The 16,670-nt window shown below is 43.5% G+C and overlaps 1 protein-coding gene across 6 annotated transcripts in view; it reads right to left on the reverse strand.

The window, feature by feature from the left end:
- Window positions 1-7,886: 7,886 nt before the first annotated feature.
- Window positions 7,887-16,670, reverse strand: part of LOC133636172 (cingulin) — a 174,708-nt gene continuing 165,924 nt past the window's right edge. For all 6 annotated transcript variants that reach the window (XM_062029922.1, XM_062029921.1, XM_062029923.1 and 3 more), the window contains 2 exons: window positions 10,233-10,396; window positions 7,887-8,234 (listed from right to left, as the gene is read on the reverse strand). In XM_062029922.1, the coding sequence (XP_061885906.1) occupies window positions 8,105-8,234; window positions 10,233-10,396 (294 nt within the window). In that variant the 3' untranslated portion in view covers window positions 7,887-8,104. The remainder of the gene's footprint in view (window positions 8,235-10,232; window positions 10,397-16,670) is intronic.

The following is a 16,670-nucleotide window of genomic DNA, read 5'->3' on the forward strand; positions in this document are numbered from 1 at the left end:
GGGCAGCAGCCTATGCAGAGAAGCCCAGACCACCCTCTCCCCAGCCACTTCCGGGGATCCTGAGGCATTCCCAGGCCAGCTGGGAGACATAGTCTCCCCAAAGTCTCTTGGGTCTTCCCCGTGGCCTCCCATTGGTCGGATGTGCCCCAAACACCTCCCTAGTGATGCATCCGGCGGGCATCCTGACCATATGCCCGAACCAACTCATCTGGATGTGGAGGAGCAGTGGCTTTACTTTGCGCTCCTCTTGAATGACAGAGCTTCTCACCCTATCTCAAAGGGAGAGCCCCGCCATCCGACGGCCGCTTGTACCCGTGATCTTGTCCTTTCGGTCATAACCCAAAGCTCATGACCATAGGTGAGAATGGGGATGTAGATCAACCGGTAAATTGAGGACTTTGCCTTCCGGCTAAGCTCCTTCTTTACCACAACGAATCGATAAAGAGTTCACATTACTGCACCGATTCGCCTGCCAATCTCACAATCCACTCTTCCCTCACTCGTGAACAAGACTCAGAGTTTCTTGAACTCCTCCACTTGGGGCAAAATCTTCTCCCCAACCCGGAGATGGTTCTCCACCCTTTTCCGGGCAAGAACCATGGACTTTGTACGCACTCTTCCGGGCAAGAACCATGGACTAAGACTTGGAGGGGCTTATTCTCATCCCAGTCGTTTCACACTCTGCAGCGTACTGGATCCAGTGAGAGCTGAAGATCCTGGCCAGATGAAGCCAACAGGACCACATTATCTGCAAAAAGCAGAGACCTAATTCTATAGCAACCAAACCGGATCCCCTCAACGCCCTCTCCCCCTTGAAATGTTGTCCATAAAAGTTATGAACAGAATTGGTGACAAAGGTCCAATCCTCACTGGAAACAGGTCCGACTTACTGCCGGCAATGCGGACCAAGCTCTAACACCGATTATACAGGGAGCGCCACAATCAGACGGTCCGATACCCCATACTCTCTGAGCACTCCCCACAGGACTTCCCAAGGGACATAGTCAAATGCCTTCTCCAAGTCCACAAAGCACATGTAGACTGGTTGGGCAAACTCCCATGCACCCTCAAGGACCTTGAGAGTATAGAGCTGGTCCACAGTTCCTCGACCAGGACTAAAACCACACTGCTCCTTCTGAATCTAAGGTCTGACTATCCGGGGTAGCCTCCTCTACAGTACACCAGAATAGACCCTACGAGGAAGACTGAGTTTGAACACACCCTCCGGTTCCCCTTCTTAAAGTGAGGAATCTGCCAATCCAGAGGCACCGCCTCCGATGTCCTTGCAGTGTTGCAGAGTCTTGTCAACCAAGAGAGCCCCACAGCATTTAGAGCCCTCAGGAACTCCGGGCAACCTCAGCCCTACGAAAGATTCCCCAGGCACTGATTCCTCATAGGAAGACGTGTGGGTGGGATTGAGGCGGTCTTCGAAGTATTCAGATACATCCTAAATCGAGGTCAGTAGCTCACCATCCCCACCATACATGGTGTTGACAGTGCACTGCTTCCCCCTTCTGAGGCGGCGGATGGTGGTCCCGATAGGGCTCCTTCAGCTTGACTGCATCTCTTAACAAGCATTCAAGTGTAAAAATAAGATATCCACTGTATACAGAAACACAACTACTCATCTTTGCCTATGGAGTGAAATTACAGCCAAAACTCCACACAAAATGTTTTTACTCACACCCAGTAATGGTAATAAAACAATTGGCTTCAATTACAATAACAAAATAATTATTTTCTTCAATTAAAAAAAATAATTCACAATTACAAAAACAATTGTCTTAAAAAAAAAAAAAAACGATTCACGAGTATAAAAATAATTTTCTTCAAAAAAACCAAAACGATTCACAGGTATAAAAAGAATTTTCTTCAATTAAAATAACTATTCACAAATATAAAAACAATTTATTTCTATTAAAAAAACGATTCACAAGTATAAGAACTATTTTTTTTTCAATTAAAAAAATGACTCGCAAGTATAAAAATTATTTTCTTCAAGTTAAAACTTTCGACCGTAGCACCCATAATCACAACGACAGGTGGTGCTGCCGAGTCAATTTAAGGCCGTCAGAGGTACTGTTGTATGCACATGGTGCCGTCTGCCAAAAATAACTGAGAAGAAGAAGCAGGGTGTGGACTAAAATGGCGGACGGAAGAGAGGGGAAACGTACAGGTTAACTTACAGGTTGAGCTTGTGATTTGCCGGCTTTTCACTCCTTTGTCCACACACGACAAAGGCAAATTACGCAGTAGAAAGGAAGGGCAATCCACTTCTTAACTGTAATTATAACAGTCTGCAGCTGCCGTGTTTTTGGCTGTAACAAAAGCATTCGTCACAATTAATCATAATATCTTAATTAGCAAATTGGAACAGTGTGGCATCAAAGGGTTGGGCTTAAGAAGCTACTTAACTACTTGAAGCTAAGTGAGCATACGTCAACAGAGCTAAATATACAGTATCCAGTGGCATACGCCAGGGATCAATACTGGGACTAAAATTGTACAATCTCTATATAAATGACATTTGTAAATTTACAAAAGGTTTAGTTAGTATTATTTGCAGATGTATCGTTCAGGAGAGAACACACAGAAGCACAATCAACAGAAGAAATTAACACATTAAAACAAAACAGACTGTCTTTGAATCTCAGTAAAACTAAAGTACTGCTATTTGGTAACAGCAGAAGAGAAAGTCAAATACAAATAGACGGAGTTGACATTGTAATAGTGAATGAAATAACATTTTTGGGTGTAATAAGAGATGATAAAATGACATGGAAATCTCACAAAGTGGAAACAAATATTTATATAATTAATAAACCTAAATATGTTGTAAACCATAAATCAAACATTTAAATCCTTTATTTATTGAATCAAAAATATAAAAATTCAATGATGCTAAAATTATGCACACAGCAAACTATAACCTGCTACCCAAGAATGTACAACAATTCTTCTCAACAAAAGAAGAGAAATATAACTACAGCACGCACGCACAGCACTTAAAAGCTTTAGTATATCAGTATGTGGAATTGAATTATGGAATGGATTAATAAACAATGTACTATGATCCGGATTAAGAAACTGTTCAAACTTCAAGTGTTTACAAAGTACAAGGAAGAAGAATCCTGATAAACATCTAGAATCTTTTTAAAAATGATAGTCTTATTAATCTCCTTATGTGAATCATATATGAAAGTCTTAGCTGACTTTTTAATTATTTTTTTTATTATGATAGAAGTCAACTTGTTCACACTGTGTACTGCTTTTATTACTGTGCTGCATCATTTCCATTTCTGGTTCTGTGGTCATCATCATCACACTTTTCCTCTTTGCCAGCGCCGGTACAACAGTGGTGGCATTACTAACACAATCTTTTTGATTCTGAGCTGAAGTCTTGCAATCATTTCTGACATATTTGTTCATTTAATGTAGGGATGGGATTAATGGCTCTTTCAGGGGATCCGGATGTTGAGGAGTCATTCCTTTCAAAGAGCCGTTCAAAAGACTGGCTCGTTTTTATCGTTCTTTTTAATCACGGAAACAATCACTAATATAAGTTATAAGATTAAATGTAGATCAGAATGATTTAATTTACACAAATATTACTCTATTGGTGGGAATTATTATGAAATATTGGCTATATTTTTATTTTTTATTGTGTTTTCATTGTAAACATTCTATAAGGCGGTGCCATATTTCCATGTTTGGCAGTGACATCACTACTGTAGTTTGAATGTTCCCTCACCTAAAATAAGGTGTTGCATTTTAACAATTTAGAATAAATACACAAATAATACCGTATTTTTCTGACTATAAGTCGCAGTTTTTTTCATAGTTTGGCCGGGGGTGCGACTTATACTCAGGAGCGACTTATGTGTGAAATTATTAACGCATTACCGTAAAATATCAAATAATATTATTTAGCTCATTCACGTAAGAGACTAGACGTATAAGATTTCATCGGATTTAGCGATTAGGAGTGACAGATTGTTTGGTAAACGTATAGCATGTTCTATATGTTATAGTTATTTGAATGACTCTTACCATAATGTTACGTTAACATACCAGGCACGTTCTCAGTTGGTTATTTATGAGTCATATAACGTACACTTATTCAGCCTGTTGTTCACTATTCTTTATTTATTTTAAATTGCCTTTCAAATGTCTATTCTTGGTGTCGGGTTTTATCAAATACATTTCCCCCAAAAATGCGATTTATACTCCAGTGCGACTTATATGTTTTTTTCGTTCTTTATTATGCATTTTCGGCCGGTGGGACCTATACTCCGGAGCGACTTATACTCCGAAAAATACAGTAAGTAAGATTGAACAAATATTTAAAAAAAACTACAATGTCTATGAATGTTCTCATTCATCCAGGTCATTGTCATCTCAGGGCATTCAATGGATCGCATCTGGACCGTTTGGTCTGTCTTAGAAAACGTTTTGCCTCTCATCCGAGTAGGCTTCATCAGTTCGTACTCAACGACTCACGATTAGTCAGATCTAGTCTAGCGGCTGGTGCCAAAACCCCAAATGTTTATACTCCAAAACCAGGAGGTTGTGCCCGGGCTAGGATCGTTTTCCCCTTTTCGTGGTGAGAAATACAACTGCTTTTGATGCAAACAAGCAATCCTACTGTCAAAGCCAACGACAGACGTTGAGTATAATTTCCCCTCGTTAGCGCTAATGTATTGTGTGGCAGAACGATCGCAGTGAATCCACTACTACCAGTCCAAAATAGTCGGAATCCCCCACGTAAGCATTCCATTCATTTGTAAACAAATGGCATTCTGCTACTTTCTGTGACAAAAATGTTTCTAACTCCTGTTATTTGTTGGAGGCTAAATTGCAAAGTCTTTTAGGAATGGTTGAAAGGACAGTGTTGTATGTGGGAGACAGGTGGTGTCACAGACCACTTCCTCTGTTCAGGGATGGTTTTTCAACCTTGACATAGATGGCTTCCCACACTCCTCTTTCGTACGATCCGTCCTCCCTTTCCAGAATCTGTACATTCTGTACAACAGCCGCTAGACTAGATCTGACCAATCTGAGCACAAACTGATGAAGCCTACTTGGATGAGAGGCGAAATGTCTTCTAGCCTGATTTAGCCATTCCTTTACCACTTTTGACGTGTGTTTGGGGTCATTGTCCTGTTGGAACACCCAACTGTGCCCAAGACCCAACCTCCAGTTGCGATCGATTGAATGTCCTGAGACAAAACTACAATAAATAAAAAATTAAGACGCGAGTACAAAATTGTAATATCATACCTGGTGTGCATACACTGGAACTACTGACCTGGAGTAAGTGTTGCTCTGGTTTGTGGACAAATTGGAAGTTGCTGGCAGTCTTCAAAGTACCCCAAAGCTGCCACAAATGATTGGAGGATGCGGGCAGAACTGTGGACACTTTATGATTTGGATAACATTGGACTGTCTGCCCTGCAGGATGAATTTGAGGACCAGTTTAACAACAATTTAGAGTGAAAAGCAAATTTTATTTTCACTCGCATACAAAACATTCTAACCTGGATTGTTTCCCTGGCTTCGAGACTCTCCCGAAGGACAGTGTGGCGAAGACACAACAAACTTCCTTCTTGTCTCTCATGGACACACACCTGTTGTTGTTGTTGACTTTGGTCTGACTGGCGGCTGCAAGAACACCAAGGCCGCGGAACAGAGACACGCTGCAGGCTTACACACACACACATGCATCCACACACATACCCCACCCCCCATCCAACGCCTTGACGCTAATCCCTTAGGGGTGATGGACGGCTGGACAGCGCTTGAAGAGCTGCAGCCTGCCACCGTAGCCCCCACTCCCCTCCCCTCTGTTGCAAGTCTCCAGTAATATGTATATGTGCTTTGCTATGTGTTTTTTTTCCTCCACTCCAGACTGGGCCCTTGTATTTTTTTACTCATCCTCCCCCAGCGTTGACCTTTTTCCCATATTTTACGGGGGGCTTTGTGGCGACCCATCAGCGTTCGTATTCTGTAACCCTGTACACTGTTTGTTTGTCTAATCTTGAACGGGTTTGTGCTGAAAACAAAGTTTTGTTGTACTTGTGCAATGACAATAAAGACCACACACATACGTATACAGTATATATATACATACATTCATCCATCCATCCATTTTCTACCGCTTGTCCCGTTCGGGGTCGCGGGGGGTGCTGGAGTCTATCTCAGCTGCATTCAGGCGGAAGGCGGGGTACACCCTGGACAAGACGCCACCTCATCACAGGGCCAACACAGATAGACAGACAACATTCACACTCACATTCATACACTAGGGACCATTTAGTGTTGCCAATCAACCTATCCCCAGGTGCATGTCTTTGGAAGTGGGAGGAAGCCTATATACATACATAGCGCATTGAAAAGAAAGTGTATTCAAACTTTTGGTCAGTATACAGACCAAAAGTTTGGATACACTTCCTTTTCAATGCGCTTTCTTTATTTTCATGTCTATTTACATTGTATATATATATATATATATATATATATATATATATATATATATATATATATATATATCAGTATACAGACCAAAAGTTTGGATACACTTTCTTTTCAATGCACTTTCTTTATTTTCATGACTATTTACATTGTAGATTGTCACTGAATGCATCAAAACTATGAATGAACACATGTGGAGTTATGTACTTAACAAAAAAAGGTGAAATAACTGAAAACATGTTTTATATTATAGTTTCTTCATGCTCTGATTACGGCTTTGCACCCTCTTGGCATTCTCTCGATGAGCTTCAAGAGGTAGTCACCTGAAAGGGTTTTCACTTCACAGGTGTCATAGTTTTGATGCCTTCAGTGACAATCTACAATGTAAATAGTCATGACAATAAAGATATTGTGTGTGTGTGTATATATATATATATATATATATATATATATATATATATATATATATATATATATATATATATATATATATATATATATATAACCCAAATGCTACTAAATTTCCTTTAACTCTGACTCAATTTCTACTCCAGTTGCCAGTCGGGTGGCAAGCATGTGCACAGTGGGCAATTGCCGACCCTAAATTTGCATGTGCATAAAAAAACGCCCCCCAAACGAACGGCTCACAACTGGGAATCGGTTCTCATAAAAAGCTGTTCAAAAGACTCGACTCATCCAACTTATTGATGTGAACAGTAGCACGCAAAAGTATAGGTGCGCTCTCCAATGCAACTGAATGAGAAACTGTCTCAATTTTTTTTTTTTTAACAGAAACACAGCTTCTTGACCAAATCCATTTTAAAATCCTGGTTCTTGGCTGTTACTGTTGGACTAATCTAGAAATCTTGAATATTCCTGGTTCTTGCTTTTAAAAGTTCTCTCAGGGTGAGTGATTAGTGTTCACTTACTAAAAAGCTGACACATCTGTGGAGGAGAAGTGAGCTGTGAAGAAAATGTATGTCAGCGCAACTTCTTCACATTTCCGCAAATCTGAACGAGGAGGTTAAAAAAAAAAGTCTAAAAACACACAGTGACAACATGATGAAAAAATTCCAAGCCATTTTTTGTGAGTGAAGGTTGTTTTGTTTTTTTACTAAATGCTTTTGCAATACAAAACAATAGTCAGAAATGTAGCAGTTAACAATTACAGTAAACCCCTATAATTATAAGTACTATTATCCCACTTTTAGACAAACAACACATTGCAGCAAATGTTTTTCAGTTGAGATTGTTCAAAAAGGATACAAAATTAGACTAGGAATGTTAAATACAAACATTTACATGATCTATTTTCAAGCATCATAACAAAAATGCGTTGTGTGACTTTTTATAAAAGGAATGTATACGAAACAGTGCACTTATTTTGCCTTACACATGGAGGGAAACTATTAGAGTTGGAGCAGCAATAGTTTATTTTTTGTTTTATTGTGTACCCAGCAGCTTTAAATGCTCCCACAAGGAAGTCACCTAAAGCACAGAGGAAGTCAGGCTTCCTTCAATTCACTCCCCATGTGGAGAATGTTTCCCTACTAACCTTTAAAACATCCCTCCTTGTACTGGTGTGAACCACCTGGAATAATGCATCTACAGGGGAGCGACACTCGGTGCTGCTTCAGCAGGAGCTGGTCTGCAGGTTGCTTTCAGTGAGGATGGAGGTGATGGAGGACGTCCCGTAAATACTGTCGTCATCGTCCGAGCTGAGAGCAGATGAATCCAAAACGGGCCGCATTGCTGCTTTCCTCCTGCAAGACAAGCATCACCATTACTTACTTACTTTTACATCTGTGTTTGCCTTCAGTTTCCACAGCCATCACCATTACTTCTATTTATCATTACTTTTACAGATGTTTTGCCTTCAGTTTCCACAAACATCACCATTACTTTTATTGTATTACTTTTACAGATGTTTTTTTGTCTTCAGTTTCCGCAACCATCACAATTACTTTTATTGTATTATTACTTTACGGGCTGTTTTTGCCCTCAGTTTCCACAACCATCACCTCTATTCTTTTACTACTTTTACAGATGTTTTTTGTCTTCAGTTTCCGCAACCATCATCATTACTTCTTCTTATTATTACTTTTACAGATGTTTTTAACCTTCAGTTTCGCACAACCATCACTATTACTTTTATTATTTTACTACTTTTAGATCTGGTTTTGCCTTTAGTTTCCACAGCCATCAACATTACTTACATTGTATTACTACTTTTAGGCCTGGTTTTGGCTTCAGTTTTCACAGCCATCGCCATTACTTCTATTTATCATTAACTTTACAGATGTTTTGCCATCAGTTTCCACAAACATCACCAATAATTTTATTTTATTACTACTTTACGGGCTGTTTTTGCCTTCAGTTTCCACAACCATCACCATTACCTTCTATTCTATTACTACTTTTACAGATGTTTTTTGTCTTCAGTTTCCGCAACCATCACCATTACTTCTTCTTATTATTATTACTTTTACAGAGGATTATAGCCTTCAGTTTCCACAACCATCACTATTACTTTTATTCTTTTACTACTTTTAGATCTGGTTTTGCCTTTAGTTTCCACAGTCATCAACGTTACTTATATTTTATTACTACTTTTACAGATGTTTTTGCCTTCAGTTTCCACATATAACACCATTACTTCTGTTTCATTATTACTTTTAGAGCTGGCTTTGCCTTCAGTTTCCACAGCCATCACCATTACTTCTATTTTGTTACTACTTTTAGATCTGGATTTGCTTTTAGTTTCCGCAGCTATCACCATTACTTTTATTTTAGAACTACTTTTTCAGATGTTTTTGCCTCCAGTTATTACTATTACTTCTATTTTAGTACTCTCACATCTGTTTTTGCCTTCAGTTTCCACAGTCATTACCATTACTTCTATTCTATTATTACTTCTACGGATGTTTTTTGCCTTTAGTTTCCACATTCATCACAATTACTTATGTTTTATTATTACTTTTAGAGCTGTTTTGCCTTGTGTTTCCACAACCTTTACCATTACTTCTATTATGTTACTTCTTTTACAGATGTTTTTGCCTTCAGTTTCCACATTATTCACAATTACTTCCATGCTATTACTACTTTTAGATCTGGCTTTAGTGAAGTGAAGTGTGAAGTGAATTATATTTATATAGCGCTTTTTCTCTAGTGACTCAGAGCGCTTTACATAGTGAAACCCAATATCTAAGTTACATTTAAACCAGTGTGGGTGGCACTGGGAGCAGGTGGGTAAAGTGTCTTGCCCAAGGACACAACGGCAGTGACTAGGATGGCGGAAGCGGGGATTGAACCTGGAACCCTCAAGTTGCTGGCACGGCCACTCTACCAACCGAGCTATACCGCCCCAGTTTCCACATTCATCACCATTACTTATTTTATATTCCTACTTTTACATGTTTTTTCCTGCAGTTTTCACACTCATTAAGAAGATCAGAGAGCTACCTCTGGTGGCCAGGCCAAGCGATGCAATTAAGCATGCCTGACCTTGAATGGCCCTTAGGGGCTCTCCGGGTGCATTGAAACTGCATTTATGATGATATATTGTACACACGACACATTGTGAAATACCTCAGATACACAGAATGTCTCTTGCAGGTGTGTGAGACGTACTGTATGTGCATTGGAATTCCAGGCTAATATTGTCACTCACATAACAGTTTTTTACTTGTGACGCAAAGATATGTGGTATAGCTTCAGGCCTCAGGGGGAAAAAAAATTGTTGTAAAAACGCTGCAGCTTACTTGAGGTCTGTTTCCAAAGCAGTGACGCGCGACTGCAAGGCGTCTTTGAGCTCCATCTGCTCCTCCATGTCTCTCTGAGCCTTCCTCCTCAGCGTGTCTACTCTCTCCAGCTCCGTCTCGCCTTCGTCCACCTGCCTCTTTAGAGCCTTGACCTTCAGAGAAAGCTGCGAAGACAACATGAGGGGACAGCTGATGAGCACTAACCTACTTTGTGGACATGGCTCGGATTGACTGACTCACTAATGAGCGGTTGTAGACATAAGAACAAATTAGGGACAGAAGAAGAAAGCGCAATAATAAAGTGATTTTTTTTGTCCTTGTTTCCTAGCGTCCTCCTGTTTGGATATTTAATTTCCATGAAAAAAAAACAACCTTTGGAAACACAATAGGTCAGGCCTTCAAAATAAAAGTATGCGATGAAAAATACAGCTGGTTGCACCACATCATGTGAGGTGACAAAGGCGTGACTCGTGACCTGCAGCCCAACGAGTCACGTGATTCAATCAACATGACAGCGCAAGAGAAAAGGATAGACATGAAGATGACAAAACTCAAGTCTTGTGTAATTATTTTGACATATATGTATGTACAGTATGTCTTAATCACCGACTGCAAGCATACGTTACCATTAAGTAGAGATGTCCGATAATGGCTTTTTTGCCGATATCCGATATTCCGATATTGTCCAACTCTTAATTACTGATTCCGATATCAATCGATATCGATATATACAGTCGTGGAATTAACACATTATTATGCCTAATTCTGTTGTGTATCCCCGCTGGATGCATTAAACAATGTAACAATCCATCCATCCATCCATCTTCTTCCGCTTATCCGAGGTCGGGTCGCGGGGGCAGCATCCTAAGCAGGGAAACCCAGACTTCCCTCTCCCCAGCCACTTCGTCCAGCTCCTCCCGGGGGATCCCGAGGCGTTCCCAGGCCAGCCGGGAGACATAGTCTTCCCAACGTGTCCTGGGTCTTCCCCGTGGCCTCCTACCTGTCAGACGTGCCCTAAACACCTCCCTAGGGAGGCGTTCGGGTGGCATCCTGACCAGATGCCCGAACCACCTCATCTGGCTCCTCTCGATGTGGAGGAGCAGCGGCTTTACTTGGAGTTGATGGCAGAGCTTCTCACCCTATCTCTAAGGGAGAGCCCCGCCACCCGGCGGAGGAAACTCATTTCGGCCGCTTGTACCCGTGATCTTGTCCTTTCGGTCATAACCCAAAGCTCATGACCATAGGTGAGGATGGGAACGTAGATCGACCGGTAAATTGAGAGCTTTGCCTTCCGGCTCAGCTCCTTCTTCACCACAACGGATCGATACAGCGTCCGCATTACTGAAGACGCCGCACGGATCTGCCTGTCGATCTCACGATCCACTCTTCCCTCACTCGTGAACAAGACTCCGAGGTACTTGAACTCCTCCACTTGGGGCAGGGTCTCCTCCGCAACCCGGAGATGGCACTCCACCCTTTTCCGGGCGAGAACCATGGACTCGGACTTGGAGGTGCTGATTCTCATCCCAGTCGCTTCACACTCAGCTGCGAACCGATCCAGTGAGAGCTGAAGATCCTGGCCAGATGAAGCCATCAGGACCACATCATCTGCAAAAAGCAGAGACCTAATCCTGCAGCCACCAAACCAGATCCCCTCAACGCCTTGACTGCGCCTAGAAATTCTGTCCATAAAAGTTATGAACAGAATCGGTGACAAAGGGCAGCCTTGGCGGAGTCCAACCCTCACTGTAAACGTGTCCGACTTACTGCTGGCAATGCGGACCAAACTCTGGCACTGATCATACAGGGAGCGGACCGCCACAATCAGACAGTCCGATACCCCATACTCTCTGAGCACTCCCCACAGGACTTCCCGAGGGACACGGTCGAATGCCTTCTTCAAGTCCACAAAACACATGTAGACTGGTTGGGCAAACTCCCATGCACCCTCAAGGACCCTGCCGAGAGTATAGAGCTGGTCCACAGTTCCACGACCAGGACGAAAACCACACTGTTCCTCCTGAATCCGAGGTTCGACTATCCGGCGTAGCCTCCTCTCCAGCGCACCTGAATAGACCTTAACGGGAAGGCTGAGGAGTGTGATCCCACGATAGTTAGAACACACCCTCCGGTTCCCCTTCTTAAAGAGAGGAACCACCACCCCGGTCTGCCAATCCAGAGGTACCGCCCCCGATGTCCACGCAATGCTGCAGAGTCTTGTCAACCAAGACAGCCCCACAAGATCCAGAGCCTTAAGGAACTCCGGGCGGATCTCATCCACCCCCGGGGCCTTGCCACCGAGGAGCTTTTTAACTACCTCAGCAACCTCAGCCCCAGAAATAGGAGAGCCCACCACAGATTCCCCAGGCACTGCTTCCTCATAGGATGACGTGTTGGTGGGATTGAGGAGGTCTTCGAAGTATTCCCTCCACCGATCCACAACATCCGCAGTCGAGGTCAGCAGAACACCATCCTCACCATACACGGTGTTGATAGTGCACTGCTTCCCCCTCCTGAGGGGGCGGATGGTGGTCCAGAATCGCTTCGAAGCCGTCCGGAAGTCGTTTTCCATGGCTTCCCCGAACTCCTCCCATGTCCGAGTTTTTGCCTCCGCGACCGCCGAAGCCGCACACCGCTTGGCCTGTCGGTACCTGTCCGCTGCCTCAGGAGTCCTATGAGCCAAAAGAACCCGATAGGACTCCTTCTTCAGCTTGACGGCATCCCTCACCGCCGGTGTCCACCAACGGGTTCTAGGATTACCGCCACGACAGGCACCAACTACCTTGCGGCCACAGCTCCAATCAGCCGCCTCGACAATAGAGGCGCGGAACATGGTCCATTCGGACTCAATGTCCAACACCTCCCTCGTGACATGTTCAAAGTTCTTCCGGAGGTGGGAATTGAAACTCTCTCTGACAGGAGACTGCCAGACGTTCCCAGCAAACCCTCACAATGCGTTTGGGCCTGCCAGGTCTGTCCGGCATCCTCCCTCACCATCGCAGCCAACTCACCACCAGGTGGTGATCGGTAGAAAGCTCCGCCCCTCTCTTCACCCGAGTGTCCAAAACATGAGGCCGCAAATCCGACGACACAACTACAAAGTTGATCATGGAACTGCGGCCTAGGGCGTTCTGGTGCCAAGTGCACATATGGACACCCTTATGTTTGAACATGGTGTTCGTTATGGACAATCCGTGACGGGCACAAAAGTCCAATAACAAAACACTGCTCGGGTTTAGATCCGGGCAGCCGTTCTTCCCAATCACGCCTCTCCAGGTTTCACTGTCGCTGCCAACATGAGCGTTAAAGTCCCCCAGTAGAACGAGGGAATCACCCGGGGGAGCACTCTCAAGTACTCCCTCGAGTGAATCCAAAAAGGGTGGGCACTGTGAGCTGCGGTTTGGCGCGTAAGCGCAAACCACAGTCAGGACCCGTTCCCCCACCCGAAGGCGGAGGGAAGCTACCCTCTCGTCCACTGGGTTGAACTCCAACATGCAGGCTCTGAGCCGGGGGGAAACAAGAATTGCCACCCCAGCCCGTCGCCTCTCACTGCCGGCAACGCCAGAGTGGAAGAGAGTCCAGCCCCTCACGAGAGAACTGGTTCCAGAGCCCTTGCTGTGCGTCGAAGTGAGTCCGACTATGTCTAGCCGGAACTTCTCCACCTCGCGCACTAGCTCAGGCTCCTTTCCCCCCAGCGAGGTGACGTTCCACGTCCCAAGAGCTAGCTTCTGTAGCCGAGGATCGGACCGCCAAGTGCCCTGCCTTCGGCTGCCGCCCAGCTCACATCGCACCCGACCTCTATGACCCCTGCTAAGGATGGTGAGCCCATTGGAGGGGGAACCCACGTTGCCTCTTCGGGCTGTGCCCGGCCGGGCCCCATGGGGACAGGCCCGGCCACCAGGCTCTCGCCATCGTGCCCCACCTCCGGGCCTGGCTCCAGAGGGGGGCCCCGGTGACCCGCGCCCGGGCGAGGGAAATCTGGGTCCATAGTTTTTATTTTTCATTGAGGTCTTCGAGCTGCTCTTTGTCTGATCCCTCACCTAGGACCAGTTTGTCTTGGGAGACCCTACCAGGGGGCACAAAGTCCCCGGACAACATAGCTCCTAGGATCATTGGGACACGCAAACTCCTCTACCACGGTAAGGTGGCAGCTCAGAGAGGAACAATGTAACAATGTAACAAGGTTTTCCAAAATAAATCAACTCAAGTTATGGAAAAAAATGCCAACATGTCACTGCCATATTTATTATTGAAGTCACAAAGTGCATTATTTTTTTTTAACATGCCTCAAAACAGCAGCTTGTAATTTGGGACATGCTCTCCCTGAGAGAGCATGAGGAAGTTGAGGTGGGCAGGGTTGGGGGGGCGGGGTTATTGGTAGGGGGTAGCGGGGGGTGTAAATTGTAGCGTCCCGGAAGAGTTAGTGCTGCAAGGGGTTCTGGGTAATTGTTCCAGGGTGTACCCTGCCTTCCGCCCGATTGTAGCTGAGATAGGCTCCAGCGCCCCCCGCGACCCCGAAGGGAATAAGCGGTAGAAAATGGATGGATGGATGGATGTTTATGTTACGGTGCGGATGTTCTCCCGAAATTTGTTTGTCATTCTTGTTTGGTGTGGGTTCACAGTGTGGCGCATATTTGTAACAGTGTTAAAGTTGTTTATACGGACACCCTCAGTGTGACCTGTATGGCTGTTGACCAAGTATGCAGGGCATTCACTTGTGTGTGTGAAAAGCCATAGATATTATGTGACTGGGCCAGCACGCAAAGGAAGTGCCTTTAAGGTTTATTGGTGCTCTCTAACTCTTCTTACCTCCATGTACACAGCGGCGTTTTTAAAAGTCATAAATGTTACTTTTTGAAACCGATACCAATCATTTTGAAACTGATACCGATAATTTCCGATATTACATTTTAAAGCATTTATCGGCCAATAATATCGGCAGTCCGATATTATCGGACATCCCTACCATTAAGAGAACGAACTTAACAAATAAATGCATATATTTGTCACAATTTGAAGGTCAACTTTGTAAATATTGCCATTTGAGCCAAATAAAATGATTGAATTTGATTGGCTGTCAATCACAGCTGTTTCATACACATGTGCATGGCGAGATGGTCGCTAATGGAAAGGTTAAAAAAACCAAAACATGTAATGGCCGTTGTGGTGCTGTCAAACAGGTGCGCGAGACCATAAATCACTCCAAACACTGCAATATGATGACTTGGTGACCTTTTTGTCCGTGCGTTAGCATGGGCGTCTCTTGGATATTTTGAACCAGGAAGAGGGAAGTTCACAATCATCATGGATCTTTTGTTTAAATTCGAGCGCCGTCAAAGCATCCACCTAACCGTGACATAATGAGCAGCAGCTTGAGGGGGTTTACCTTATTTTGGTGGGAAATTTCCCACATTTTCAAATGCATAAAATGTATTTTGCCAAAGCTTTAAAGGTAAATAGCAGTTTGTTTCCCGTTGTCCTCTGAGTAAGACTAAGAACACGGTGGATCAGAACAAGATGAGTTGGTCAAGACCAGCCCGGGTTATGCTTCTACGTACTGCAGTCACTACACCAGGGCTATTCAACTACATCATAAAGAGGGCCGCAGTTTCAAGAGCCCAAAGGTCCGAAAAATGGATGTTTCGTCAGAAAGTGCCTTCGCAGGTTATATTTCCTTGAGATTGCGTTTACTTGATTGCAAAGTAATGCATCGGCTTTCACACTGCACTGTCAATAAATTAATTATTCTGCCCTCGTTTCCAGCGAGTTAACAGTATGAAGAAAAAGAAGCTGCAGTTTTTGTTGAGAATTGATGTTCATTCTTTTGAATTATTTTCCTTCTTTAGTTTTATTTCTTTACACTTCTTCCTTCATTTAGGTTTGTAAGACTGAGGATATAAACATAAAATAAACATAACAAAAGTAGAATGTCCATTGTGTAGTTTACATAAATAATGTCCATTGTGGACCATTGCTGATAGCAACCCAACCTACCCCCCCATCCACATCCCACCCCCCGGATTGCAAATAATGTAAATAATTCAATGTATATACTCTGATGATTAACTTGTGTGATGACTGTATTATGCTGATAGTATATATTTGTACCATGAATTGATTAACGTGGACCCCGACTTAAACAAGTTGAAAAACTTATTCGGGTGTTACCATTTAGTGGTCAATTGTACGGAATATGTACTGTACTGTGCAATCTACTAATAAAAGTTTCAATCAATCAAAGTGTATTTGACATAAATAAAATAGAAGGCTTAGTGTTAATATATTCACACAATAAACTACAAATGTTTACACATAGAAATGACACAACATCATACTTGCCAACCCTCCCGTTTTTAGCGGGTGAATCCCGGTATTCAGCGCCTCTCCTGACAACCTCCCGGCAGAGATTTTCTCCCGACAAACTCCCGGTATTCAGCC

Source organism: Entelurus aequoreus, linkage group LG20, assembly GCF_033978785.1.
Source record: "Entelurus aequoreus isolate RoL-2023_Sb linkage group LG20, RoL_Eaeq_v1.1, whole genome shotgun sequence".
Classification (NCBI taxonomy): domain Eukaryota; kingdom Metazoa; phylum Chordata; class Actinopteri; order Syngnathiformes; family Syngnathidae; genus Entelurus; species Entelurus aequoreus.